Source organism: Eupeodes corollae, chromosome 2 (genome assembly GCF_945859685.1).
Source record: "Eupeodes corollae chromosome 2, idEupCoro1.1, whole genome shotgun sequence".
Taxonomy (NCBI): Eukaryota; Metazoa; Arthropoda; class Insecta; order Diptera; family Syrphidae; genus Eupeodes; species Eupeodes corollae.
Genome location: NC_079148.1, coordinates 25375253 through 25389091, shown reverse-complemented (window position 1 = coordinate 25389091; position 13839 = coordinate 25375253). Strand labels below are relative to the sequence as shown.

Genomic DNA, 13839 nt, shown 5'->3' with positions numbered 1-13839 from the left:
TATCAACCTACCAACGTGCAACGGAGTGAGAAAAGTGCTTCGCCGCCTGTTGTCAAGCACCCATTGACGTTGTGAATGGTCAGCTAGCTTTAGTTGTTGTATGAGTTGGACTTTATATGGATGTAGTTGTAGATCGATATGCAAAATACGACATAATTTGCCGTGAAACAGTTCTGATTCCTGAGAACGACAGTCCTCATTTTTGGCAACACTTTCACATGCACAGCAGCGATATTTTCAGTGGTACGAGCGAAACGATGATGCACAGGCCTTACAATACCTGTAACTAATCCAGTCTCTTCAAATTTCTTCACAATTTTTCGAATTTCTTGCTTAATTGGACGATTAATGAAACCATAATCTCCTCTTAAAGCACAATATGTGTCTGTGGCAGAATTACCATTTTTGTAGTAGGTTTCAACAATTTTTATGACTTGTTTGATAGCTAAGCGATGCATTTTAGTAAATGTCAGTCTTTAAATTAAAAAATAAAAATGGTTTAAAAACTTAGCTCAACAGTAACAATCTTTATAGGTATGTAAATAAATTTTAAAAAATTACCCATTGCCTAAAGAAACCATTTATTTATCGATAAATTCAAAGACCGACACTCGTTAACCAAAAAAATCAAAGAGGCCCCTTTGTTCTTTGTCTGGCAAAAAAACACAATTAATTCCCTGTCATCTTAGTAGAACCGAACGGGCTTTGTTTATTTAATCGATTTAGGCTTTAATGTCAAGCTCTATCTTTATAAAATAAATCAATAATTTGCATTATAAGTGACAGCTAGTTTCATATTTTAATTTGACAATGACAACTTTTTTTTAGCTTGAAATATTGACGGAAAGTCATTATCATAACTCTGCTAAACGAAATGATATTGAATAACTTTGCGAAATATCGAAATCATATTTCTAAAGTGAGCACTTTGAAGGCAAAAAAGTTAAAGAGATTAATTTGATGAAAATCTACTCGCCATCGATCTCAACAGCTCAAAACATTTTTTACCCTAGGGTGAGGAGTTATTCTGCAGTAAGACTAATTAACTCAGCAATTATTGAAGGTGTACGGCCTTCGCCTTGTTATCACTTCGTAGTTAGCATCTTTGAGCAGCTTGAATTGTACAACAATTTGGATAACTACTTAAGCAATCAAAGTTGCCTCATCTTGAGTTTGGAAAAACCACATAATAACTGTCAAGATGCCATCATGAGGGAGTGACAGTTTAGAGTGGATTGTGGATTGGTGTCAATTGGTAATTGTTTTTTCGAAAATGGTTCTGGTAACAACTTCACAATCATCAACAAGATCTTGGAAAATTGGAGCGCTAGAATACGCTAATGCTAATGACAGTTGATTTAGCTATTTGAACTATGTTTTATTAAATACTTAATGACATTTTCTGCTTCAAGGCCATTTTAAAGGGTATTTTTTTTTAGATGTGTGGAGGTATTGCGCTTACCAATAGTCTAATAGTTTCTTTCAATAAATTGATTATTTTCTTGGCTGTATCGCAAATGAATTAGTACAATTTGAAAGGGTTGTTTATAAATAGTGTATTAATTACAAAATGGTAAACCAAATAGAACAAGTGACAACTAACTATCAAAAAGACGAACTCTGAAAAGAGTATTGCCAGATTGAAAACCACACGGCTTAAAAAGCACCCATTTCATGAGTGATTTTAATTTAGTTTATCTTAGCATTTATAAAAAAATTGCATCTGTCTACCCTGTAGATGCCATACAATTAATTTAATTAACGACTTATCAAAGGCAAATTACCTTACCACTTTTTCAGTGGTTTCGAATGGTTACCTCGATAACTTGAAACTGAAAGAAAATTGGATGAAAAACTATAAGAAGCTAGATAGCATTTATTTGATTATTTGCAAACTCCTTATTTTCTCTGATAAATGTACCGTATTACCTTTAGTTTTTGAAGTTTTTTTTCTACTTTTTTTCTATCACTCAACATATAGAGCAGTATAAAGATACTTTTCCTTTTTTCAGCGAAGAAGATTTAACATTGGATGAAAAACACTTTTTATATTCACAATGTATCCGATTCCAAATGTAAATTGTGCATAACAGACATTTTTACTTGCTTATGGTAAGTGTTCTCAGTATAGTAAGGTATACTTTGAAAAGGATGAAATAAATCACAGATCCTGCTTCAGCTTTATGAAGATACATACAAACATTCTTGCTTTTCTTCCTTTCAATGTGAATAGCTGATATTTTGTATTTGTATTTTGCTTTTATTTCGTTTTTTTAAAATATTTACAGATGTGCAAAGCTTACAAGAGCTATAAGTTCAGAACAGGTGCAAATAAGTGTTAGCTTTTGAAATCCACTGCATGTGGTATATTTATATTTCCGTTATCCGCTTTTATAGTCAACATATCATCCGGCAATAATATATTGTGTACAAAATTCTCCATTTAGCATAATATATGAACTTCTTTTGTGACAACTATCTACTTTATTCCTTGATATGTTTTTTGTTATGAATAAAAAGCTTCTTGCATCAGTAAATTTATGCTCATAAATAAAAATCAAGTTGAATATTTACATGACATTTTATCAGTGATGTTACACTGAATAAATTCAAGTGTAGTTTTATTACGTCAATCATATCATCAGTCAACTCGACTCTTAAGAATATCAATACAAGTCCATGGGTACATAAAGGACATAGTCTTACAATTATTTCGGACTGAATTAGCATAATTTTTTGGGGTTTTGATTTGTCGAAAGTATGCGTAATATTTTTGAAGCTTTTGAATGTTCGTTTTATTACCTTGAATCATTATGAGGAAAATTCAAAGCAATAAACATGAAGAACGATGTCGATAAATTTATTGGAAAAATTATATTGTTTTTATGTCACTTGTTTTTTGAGATAAAATGTATACAAAACATTTTCAGATCCATCATAACATGAAAAGTTTTAAACTTTTAGATTAATGTTTCTTTTTTTAAGCCTATAGAGTACACATACACAGTACACCGACTTTTCGCCCTATTAACTTTACAACCCGGATGGTAATTCCAATAAATCCATTTGATAAACAACTGGAGGAAATATTAGCGATGTTTGACCCCTCTGCAGTTGTTCTTATTTACTGAGATATATGGAAGCGTTTTAATTTTGAATAGGGATTTGGGTTCAAAAAATGGCGTAACAATGTACAGATTGAAAAGTTCATAACACTAGCATTTCAGCTTTCGAGGTTGTTTAATTCACGTTCTAAGCGGTCTAAAGGCAATGGGAGTTGAAACATTCGGCTGTGCCTACTTTGTCTTAAGTAACTATTAGTTTAGCGTTTTTACCAAAGTTAAGCTTTGTCAGAAAGTTTTTTTTTCAAAAAGAATACAATTCTTCTGTTATCATTTAAATATTTGTACTTGCGACACATACAAATTTTTGATCTCGAGATTGTAATCAAACATTACGTGAAGATGGTAGAAAAAACGGAAAGAGTGGTTCGGCTATTACCTCCATCTGTCTGTCTGTCTGTCTTCACCCCTACAGTCTAAAACATTGGGCGGATTTAGTTCAAACTTGAAAATTAATTAAATTTGCGGTTTGAATCTGGCAATACTTTTTCGAAATTAGTGTTTTTGACTGCCGTCAAATTTCCAATTTCGTTTGATATTTTACCTATAATAAATCCATTAAGTTTTGAACTACTTATGCAAATCGTGCAACGTTTTGATTTGGTTCGCTTAACGCATATAGCGGCGCGTTCAATACTGGGTTGACTTTTGGCGTGGCCTACAAGATCGTACAATTTAAAACCGCTAGACAACTATATGAAAAATTGATTAAAAAGAACGGCTTTAACGATTTTCGAAAAAAAAAATTAAATAGAGGCTGGGATGCAACCCAGACTGATAACTTCCCATCCTATCTGTCGATTTGTCATGCATAAGACTTTAAAAAAATGTTTATAACAATATCGAGCCCTTCCCGCAAATTTATTGTAAGCGCCAAAATTAATTTTATCGTAAACGACAAATCAAAAGCTTACTGCTGGTCCTTGAAACAACTTGTACCCATAGTCAGAATTGAAAATTAGTAATTATCCTTAAGTTAAGAAATAGCAATAGCCTCCAAGGTTCTATGTGTTACTAGCAAATTTTAATAATTAAGTTTTCTTTTTTATTGAAAATGTCGCTTACGATAAAATGGCGGGAAGGGCTCGATATTTTGTGGCAGGTAAATAATTTGAAGTCAATATTTTTCTTTATTCTTCTAATTTTTTTCTTTTTTCATTTCAATTTTTCTAAAGAATTAACTCAAAATTACAAACAATTTAATGAGATGTTTATCTTTATCGAAATCCAATTTTTACCAATTTTACTAGCATTTTTTCAAAACTAGTATTTCTTACATAAACAAATATACCTATTGGATATTTCTAAGAATAAATCTTACGTAAACAACAAAATTTAGCCCAAAAGGGAAATCATTTTGGAGCCAATATTCATTTATTCACGAGATATATTAAATCGAATATCAATTTTTACCAATCTTGTTTTTTTTTTGTAGATTTAAATTTTGATGACAAAAATGACTGATACTTCTGGGGTGCCAGGACGTAACTTAATACAACCGAGTTTAGTCGATACAATCGAGCATTGGCAGCACACATTTGGGTTCAATCGAGTGTCCTCGATTGATTCGTCAGATTTGGCAGCACACAAACTTCAAATTGACATTTGTAACAAAAGTTTTCACTCGACAATTTTTTTATGAGAAAATGGTATAACAAAATAATACATATGTCAATTAATAAAAAACAGACTGAGTTTTTGAGAGGAAGAACTTGGAAACTGTTGTCTGTACCATTCATAGCAACAAATTTGTTCCCGAATTGGTTTGGTAACTCCCACTGGCTAGGAGATTTAATGTTGCACAAAGCTGTAGAACTTGTGGAACTGATGTTCTTCGTCTGTCTTCTGGAAGATCTAACGAGCTGAGTACCTACCTCGTGAAAACATTCCTTGTTGACTATAAACTGCTGCGCAAAGCTTAACAAAAATTGTTTTACAAATGTTATGGCTGAATCACAAACACGCTTCAGCTTTGGCTTCGTCTGCGTTACGTTGGGTCTGCTTCGAGGTTGCTTTGAATGACATTTCTATTATTGCATCCCTCCAAAGAGCAAATATTTTGTTTGTTGACATTTTTTACAACTGTTGAGGTGTCAGACAAAGCAAATGTTCAGATAATTGAACTAGACTTTCCGTTTAGAGTCACATTACCTTACATTAAGTTCTTTTCTTACGATTGTCAAACGAAACGTGAGGTCGAAGTTCCCATGTGATAGCATGCATTGAATTCCTATGGTTGAACTCGTAAACGTCAGGTGTAGCCAAAGCTGAAGCGTGTTTGTGATCCAGCCATTATGCATGATCTTTCTTTTCTTTTTGAATATTTACTCATTTTCATTCAATTTAAAAGGGTTGCTATTATCTTTCAAATATCTTCTTTTGATTTTATCACAGGACACTTCTTCGCCTTCAATTTTACTCTCTGAATCAAAGAAAATCATTTCGAAAAAAAACTTAAATTTAAAACTAGAATGAAATAATTTCAAAGAAAGCATCTTTGACATTTTATTTTATAATTCACAATGACTTTTTTAAGTAAAACTCACAATGGAACTCCTCTAAAATTACGTGCTGTCAAAAATAATTTGCTTCGAGTTGATCGACGATCGACAATCCTCGATTGTATAAAGTTACGTGCTGGCACCCCTGGTTCTTGAAATATCGACTTCAAATAAATTTAGACATCTCTCTAAAAACCTTTTCATTTGATTTTAGGGACCTTGAAACCCCGACAAATGTCAACATTTTCAATCCGAAAAATCGGCCCGATTACAGTTACTTCCTATTTAAAGTTAATAAATTTAGTTTTCTTTTGAGAAATTAAATTAAATTTAATTTTCTTAAGATAAACTTATTCAGAAGGCATGATTTTTGAAATCATAAAATGTCATAACTGGCTCTTTGAATACAGGATCAATTTCGTGTGACCAAGTCGTATATTTTATTTTTTCACGCAACTGTGTAACATTGTTCTCGTATACAAATTATTAGATCAATTGAAATAGGAGGTTAATTTTTAAGTTTCGGCAGTAAAAACATTAATTAGAGATTTTATTCTTTTGTAACACTGTCGTGAACGGAGAACATACCGAAGTTCTTAATCAGTTCTTTTTTTTCTGAAGCATTTTCGTAATTTTCAATACTACGTCAAACTGTGCCGCCAAATTGCCAAACAACCATTTAATGTTTTCATCGCTGTAATAAAAATAATTAAGATTCAATTTACCTCAAACCTAAGTACACTTTTCGGATACCTCAAATACCAAAATTATTTTTTTTATTAAAATATTTCCAGATTTGAAAATCAAACATTAATTTTAGAGCTGATTGGTTTTAAACAGGATATTCCTTTTTATTTATTACTGTTGTTCTTCCTTTTTCTTGTTTTGGGAGTCTTAAACTTAAATTGGATTTATAGGTTCTCTGAAAACATTAATAATAATCCAGGCCAAGGACAAAATCCTTCAAAATGTCAACACCAACAACAAACTCCATTGAAAAGGAAACTGGATAAAGTGAGTTAGTTTAATAACTTGATACTTTTAATTAACAAAAAAACACAACACTTCCCAATTTTTTGGTTGTTGCAGACTTCCCAACTGATGGCCAAGAAAAAACGTAAATAAAGCTATACAACAATTTTGTGAAATCCTTATTGGGGTCACTTTGAATAATCACCCTCTGGGTTTTTTTTTAAGTTAATTTTTCTATTTTTTATTTTAAATTGGTTTTCAAGGAAAACCCCTCAAGCAATTGACCATTTTTATTCATCATTCCTTGTGTTGGTTGCGTGCGGAGGGCGTACAGCGTTTAACGTATATGCCCCGAAAAGTGCCATTTGCAGCTATGAATGAGCGACACAATAAGGACTATTGGATTTTATGAACAACGAAAAATACACAAACGATACAAAAATGTTTTTTCATGGGAAAACTTTTTTCCTTTCACGGATATTCGAGCACGAATTTTCTTAAGTGAGCTATACCAACTTTTTGATTTTTAACTTTAAATATTTTTAAAGTTAAGGTTTTTATATTAAGATAAATATTAAACTGAATGATATTCTTCTATTGTAGGTTGTCAATTGTAGGAGTTGATAGACAGAGGTGGGTTTGGGAAAAACCTGTGAACGCTTGCACTTGTCTACCATTCGAACAACGATTATAAATAAAGGACAACTTCTAAACCCTCTTCTCTATGGTAATATGTGAAGGTTTTAAGTCCATCGTCTACAACCTGATAGTTTTCTATCAGTGTCAAACATCAAACGCATCAAATCGGCAGCCACCATCTTTTCATCGAATTCAAGGCCGCATATGACAGCATCTAGAGACGAGCTGTATAGAGCCATTCTAAGTAAGTAAGATTTATTGGAGGAATTTGTGAACAAAAATATATTAGATATTTTCAACAATAAAACAAAATAGTGCCAAAAAAGCTTCATAGCTTATGGATGAATAATATTAGTTTTAAGATTTAGTCCTACTTCATGTTAGATTGTATCCATTCCAGATGATATTTAACCTTAGCATAACCATCTGGGTAAATATTTCCACATCCACCATAAACAAATCCAGCAACCCCCACAAGTTTTCCTTGATACGTAGCTGGACCTCCCGAATCACCATTACAAGCTCCATTGTCCTTGGGATGCGCCAAGCACAATATTTGTTCCTTGCCCCAGCCTATGGATTCATTGCAACTTGCTGCATCTAATGCTGTCAAAATATTGTACTGCAATCGATGTGGAATTTCTCCACCATGTTTTATACGTCCCCATCCAGAAATAACAACGTCCTGTCCTTTTGGTACTTCTTGATCGAACAAATCAATTTTTTGGATATTTTTGGTGAAGACGAGTTCAGTTGCTAATTCCAATAATGCAACGTCATCCAAGAAATTACCATAGCTCTGACGAACAATGATATTTTTAATCGGAATTAATTTCCCACCAGCTAAACGTTGAATACTTCCAACTCGTACTGTAAAATATTTCCCTGGGAGTCTGGAAGAAAAAAGAAAGAAAAACGAGACGTCAGCAAATAAGTGAAATTATTTCAAACACAAAAAGACTAACGTTTCAATTCCATTACCAACAACAACACAATGGGCAGCTGTCAACACATAACGCGAACTAATTATCGATCCACCACAAGTAAAGGATCCATCCTTAAAGAGTGCTACCTGATGCGGAAATTGACCAATATCTGCATCCTTACCACCAACAACTTTCGATATTGGTTGAGCTGATAAATGTGTTGCAGCGTGAAGCAGACACAAACCCAGGCACAAAAGTGCAGCAGTAAAAGACGAAAGTGTCAACTTCAACACCATTATTAAATAAATCACTATTGATTGGTATCTGCTGAAGCTTAAATAAGCTCCAATTTAAAATTGAAGTGCTTTTGGACGTCCGAAGAATAATTTATCTTATCAATTTGATTTATTGAACCAGGTAAAGTTGTTAATCAAATGATCTCCTATATAGTTTTCAATCGACTTTGGTTTATGATGTTTGATGATGCAATAAAAATTAGTGTTGATTTATTTAATAGAATTAATTTCTGTTTGCAAATACTTCAATTTATTTCAAGGGAAATCATAAAATTAAACACACGCCTGAAAAATTATTAGTGTCAAGTTGAAGAAGCGAAATTAAGCAATAAGTTGCACGATGAACAATTTCCATTGATAAATTGTTATAAGTTGTAAAAAAAATAATCAGTATTAATTCAGTAGACAGGTAAGTGGACCTTTCGAGCCTAATATATCAGGTAAATATTTTAGTATTTTACAAAAGTGTATAGGGTTTTCCAATAAGTGGCTTCAATTTTATATTTAAAAAACATGGAATGTGTTATAAGAAATAAATATGTGTTTATGTGTGATAGCTAGCTAAAGAGTTGAATTTATATGCGAAATGTAGTTTTCAAAGAACTGCTTAACCGAACGTTTTTGAAATTGAACTGAAAGTTTTTGAAGGAAATTTTTTTTTGACTCGATATGCTTAAATCAAGTCTTTCACCTAAACAAGCTTCATTTATTTTAAATCAAAATTCTACTAATTCGAATTACCTAAACATTGCATAAGAAATGTAGAAATGTGGAAATTTATTTAATTTTCAATTCGAAAAAAGAAAAATAAATACAAATATAAAATGTATTTATTGAATTTGATGGACCTATTGCCTTAGAAGTGAAACAAGCAATGGACTAAAAAATAAAGCCCCTCGTTTATTCGAAGAGCCATAATATTTTTTTTAAGAAAATTAGACACTCTTATCTACTTTTTAGTTTAAATTCCTGCTAGTTTTTCACAAGAAGAGACAAAGTTTAAATTATTGACGTGGTATTGATTTTCAAAATTTACTTTTTTTTTCAAAATTATAACTTAAAATACCCAAAACAAAAACTTAAAAAACATAAAAAAGTGGAATTTAATAAGCTCATTAAATTGGTTTTAAGGAAATGTTAATCCTCCAAAAATATTACCAGCCACACAAATAAGAGTCAAAATACACAGTAGCCTTTGTACATAATTATTTTTTAATAATTAAATCACTTTAAAATGCGGTTATAAAATTGGAATTTTACTTAATTTATGTGTTCCAATATCCAATCACGGTGATAGCTTACTTTGGCATATCCATCAGGGTATGTACTTCCACATCCGTCAACAACAAATCCAGCAACTCCTACCAATTTGCCTTCGTACATAGCTGGACCTCCCGAATCTCCATTACAAGCTCCATTATTCTTTTTATGGGCCAGACAAATAATTTGTTCCTTTCCAAAGCCGATGGCTTCATCGCAATCTGATGAATCTATTTTAGTTAAAGTATTGTATTGTAACCGAAGTGGTGTTTCTCCGCCAGTTGTTAGACGTCCCCAGCCAGAAATAACAATTTCTGCACCTTTGGGTACTTCAGTATCGTATAAATCAATTTTTTGAATATTCTTAGTGAACACAAGTTCTTTTTCCAATTCCAACAGGGCAACGTCATCCAAGAATTCGCCATAGCTCTGACGAACTGTGACTTTTTTGACTCCCACTATTTTACCACCAGCCATACGGTTGATACTACCCACACGAACAGTGAAATATCTTCCCGGAAGACTGTGAAAGAAAGGATAAAATCAATAAGCTTTGATATAGAACGAGCAGAAACAATATAGACTCTAATGATGATTACGTTTCAATTCCATCTCCAATAACAACACAATGAGCAGCTGTCAAAACGTATCGAGAGCTTATAATAGAGCCACCACATGTGAATGAACCATCTTTGTAGAGAACCACCTGATATGGGAATTGTCCGATTTCTGCATCCTTACCACCAACAACCCTAGATGCTGATGGTTGCGCCTCGACAAGAGCACACGAAATCAAAGCAAACGCTATGAGAATAACACTTTTAGACACCATTTTCAAAGAACGATTAAGCCTTTAACTAAATAAGTTCAAACTTAAATAACTTCGATAACTTTTGTACATTGTTAATCTTATCACAAATAACTACGAATGTGTTCTAAAGTGTTCGATTGATATGATAATCATCTGAATTGTTTAAAAGCTGTCTAGATATAAGGGTCAGGTTGGAAGATTAGTTAAAGTTTAAAAATTTAATCGCACGTTGGTTGAATACTTTAGACTAAAACTACGATTTTATCAGAACATATTCTGTAAGTTTTGTGTTATTTTGAATTTGGAGTGACAGTTCTTAATGATAAAGTCGTGAAAGTGTTAAAAGAGATATTAAAATTCGTAATTTCATGTCATGGCGGCAACTATAAGACATTGTTATAACATTGATGTCATCATCAGCATTTTAAATTGTAAGATGCAATATAAGTTAAGCTTAAGTTATTTTAGAAAAAAAAGCCCTAAGACTCTAATTTGCTTGAAGAAACTCCAATACACCTAATGCTGTGTGGTCTGTCAATGACTTTGGTGTTATTTAAATAAAAATGTACATCACGTTACTGACGATAATAATTGCTAAGGAGATTACAAATTTGGTTAATCACATGGAAAACTCAATAAATTTATTGTAATTACAAACAAATATTTGATACAGAAACTTAAGAAACAAATATCTTGAAATTAAAAAAGAAAATACTGAAATGTTTTGAATTATGAATCCATTTTTCATGAATTTTCGTGTAAAAATTTATTGATTCTTCTACCTTTACTTAAAATATGTTTTAATTTAAAACTACCTACAAAATCGTCCTATAATATGGTCTTTTCGTCGTTCATATTATCCATCCACTATCTATGATGCTATCTACTTTGAAGATGTACCTTCACCAAGCATTACCATTGCATTTTGTTTTTCCAGGAATTCTGATTATTTTCTAACATCACCATCAGCCCAAAAGCGAAGCCTTACCGGCATTTTATCAAATAAATCCGTCTTTTGTAATATTTTGAAAAGAATGGGAATGTTTTCTAAATCCATTATAATAGTGACTGCAGTGTTCATTGGATATGTCCATTGTTTTAAAATAAATTTAATTTGACTTTGGCTTAGAGTTCCATAAAGGAAAAGAGAAGCTTTTATTATGCTATAAGCTTAGATAAACAAAAGCATAAGGAAATACTGATACATACAAACACAAAATGGTAGAGTTTTACTTCCATTTATTTGTTTATCAGTTTCTTGAACTATCACTGTGTTTTATTTTTTTTATAAAAAAAAAGTTGTTACACAGCTTTTAAAATAAATCTTTAAAAAGAGCACATGATAACGTAAATCGTTTTATTTAAAAGTTTTTCAAAATTTACTTTTTTGGCAAAGGTAAAGATCTTCAACTATTAAACAACCCAAAAACTGCAATAAGAAACAAAAACAAAAAAGTTCATAACATTAAGTTTAAAGAATTGTCCATCCTCCGAAATTAGGACTAGCGAAATAAATAACAGTCGAAATGCACAGTGGGTTTGCAAATAATAAATTTTTAATAGTAATTACATTACTTTAAAATGCGATAACAAAATTGGAATTTAACTTAATTTATATGTTCCAATATCCAATCACGGTGATAGCTTACTTTGGCATATCCATCAGGATATTTACTTCCACATCCGTCAACAACAAATCCAGCAACACCTACCAATTTGCCTTCGTACATAGCTGGACCTCCCGAATCTCCATTACAAGCTCCATTGTTCGTTTCATGTGCCAGACAAATAATTTGTTCCTTTCCATAGCCGATGGATTTTTGGCAATCTGCTGGATCTATTTTAGTCAAAGTATTGTATTGTAACCGAAGTGGAACCTGCCCATTAGTTGATAGACGACCCCAGCCAGAAATAACAACTTCTGCACCGTTGGGTACTTCAGTATCGTATAAATCAATTTTTTGAATATTCTTATTGAAAATGAGTTCCTTTTCTAATTCCAATAGGGCAACGTCATCTAAGAGTTTCGCATAGCTCTGACGTACTATGACTCTTTTCACTCCCACTTTCATACCACCAGCCTCACGTTGGATAGTTCCCGCGCGAACAGTGAAAAAGAATGGCGGAAGACTGTAGAAGAGGTAAAAATCAATCATTTTTCATGAAGAACAATAGACACTAATGATAATTACGTTTGAATGCCATCTCCATAAACAACACAATGAGCAGCTGTCAAAACGTATCGAGAGCTTATAACAGAGCCACCACATGTGAAGAAACCTTCTTTGTAGAGCACAACCTGATAGGGAAATTGTCCATAGTCAGCATCCTTGCCACCAACTACCCTAGATGATGGTTGCGCCTCGACAAGAGCGCACGAAATTAAAGAAAATGCTATGAGAATAACACTTTTAGACACCATTTTCAAGGAACGACTAAACCTCAAACTTAATAAGTTCGAATTTAAATAACTTTGATAACTTTGTATGTTGTTAATCTTATCACAAATAACTTTCCAAATTGTTTAAAGCAGTGTAGATTATGAGCGTCCGGTTTGAAGATTATTTGAAGTGTAAATATTTAATCGCATTTTGGTTGAATACTTTAGACTAAAACCACACCAAAGATACATATCTCATCAATGGGAAAAGATTTTGTTTTTTTGATATTGGATTGACATATCCTTATGATAAAGTCATAAAAGTGTTCAAAAAAGATATTAAAATTCATACTTTCCTGTTTTGACGGAACTATAAGACATTGTTGTCGTAAGATTTAGGTTTAGTTAATCTTTAGTTAATTTTTGTCAACAAACTTGAAGAAAAAACAATCTAATGGTGTGTGGTTTGTTAATGACGTTGGTGTTATTTAAATGAAACTGACCGTCACGTTACGGACGATTATGATTTAAGTAAGAGGTATAGAAATAACGACTCATTGGTGAAACAATTAACTTGTCGAAAAAATAAATTGATTTAAAATTTAACAAATTAGTTAAAACAAAACATTAATAAAGGGTTTTTCAATAAGGGATGTTCAAATGGTAGACATGTGCATTCAAGAGGACACAAGCGTCCACAGGTTTTTCTCAAAACCCACCTCTGTCTATCAACTCCTACTCTCACCTCCCCGCGGTGAACATCGAGTGCCTAGTACCTCAACTGGAGATTGGGTTCCAACCCCAGTGGAAAGTTGTTGGGGGCAGCAAACGAGAGAGGGGGGGAGAGGTGTTTCCACTAAGGCACCTCTCCTTATCCAGGCGGCAGCGGAGGAATTCTCGAGATAGAATCAACGGTGGCGTCTACAGTTCCA

At 32.5% G+C, this 13839-nt stretch overlaps 3 protein-coding genes across 3 annotated transcripts; all 3 read right to left on the bottom strand.

Annotated features, from left to right (window-relative positions):
- Positions 1-7498: 7498 nt before the first annotated feature.
- Positions 7499-8483, bottom strand: LOC129946964 (serine protease SP24D-like). Its single transcript, XM_056057349.1, has 2 exons — positions 8200-8483; positions 7499-8127 (listed from the first exon to the last, which is right to left on the bottom strand). Exons 1-2 carry the CDS (start codon positions 8454-8456, stop codon positions 7605-7607), a joined length of 780 nt encoding a protein of 259 aa, XP_055913324.1. The 5' UTR covers positions 8457-8483; the 3' UTR covers positions 7499-7604.
- Positions 8484-9645: 1162 nt separating this feature from the next.
- LOC129946465 (serine protease SP24D-like) lies at positions 9646-10563 on the bottom strand. Its single transcript, XM_056056652.1, has 2 exons — positions 10316-10563; positions 9646-10239 (listed from the first exon to the last, which is right to left on the bottom strand). The coding sequence occupies exons 1-2, from the start codon at positions 10546-10548 to the stop codon at positions 9717-9719; spliced, it is 756 nt and encodes a 251-aa protein (XP_055912627.1). The 5' UTR covers positions 10549-10563; the 3' UTR covers positions 9646-9716.
- Positions 10564-12061: 1498 nt separating this feature from the next.
- LOC129946902 (serine protease SP24D-like) lies at positions 12062-12973 on the bottom strand. The gene is made up of 2 exons (XM_056057275.1): positions 12720-12973; positions 12062-12657 (listed from the first exon to the last, which is right to left on the bottom strand). The coding sequence occupies exons 1-2, from the start codon at positions 12947-12949 to the stop codon at positions 12135-12137; spliced, it is 753 nt and encodes a 250-aa protein (XP_055913250.1). The 5' UTR covers positions 12950-12973; the 3' UTR covers positions 12062-12134.
- Between the last annotated feature and the right edge of the window lie 866 nt (positions 12974-13839).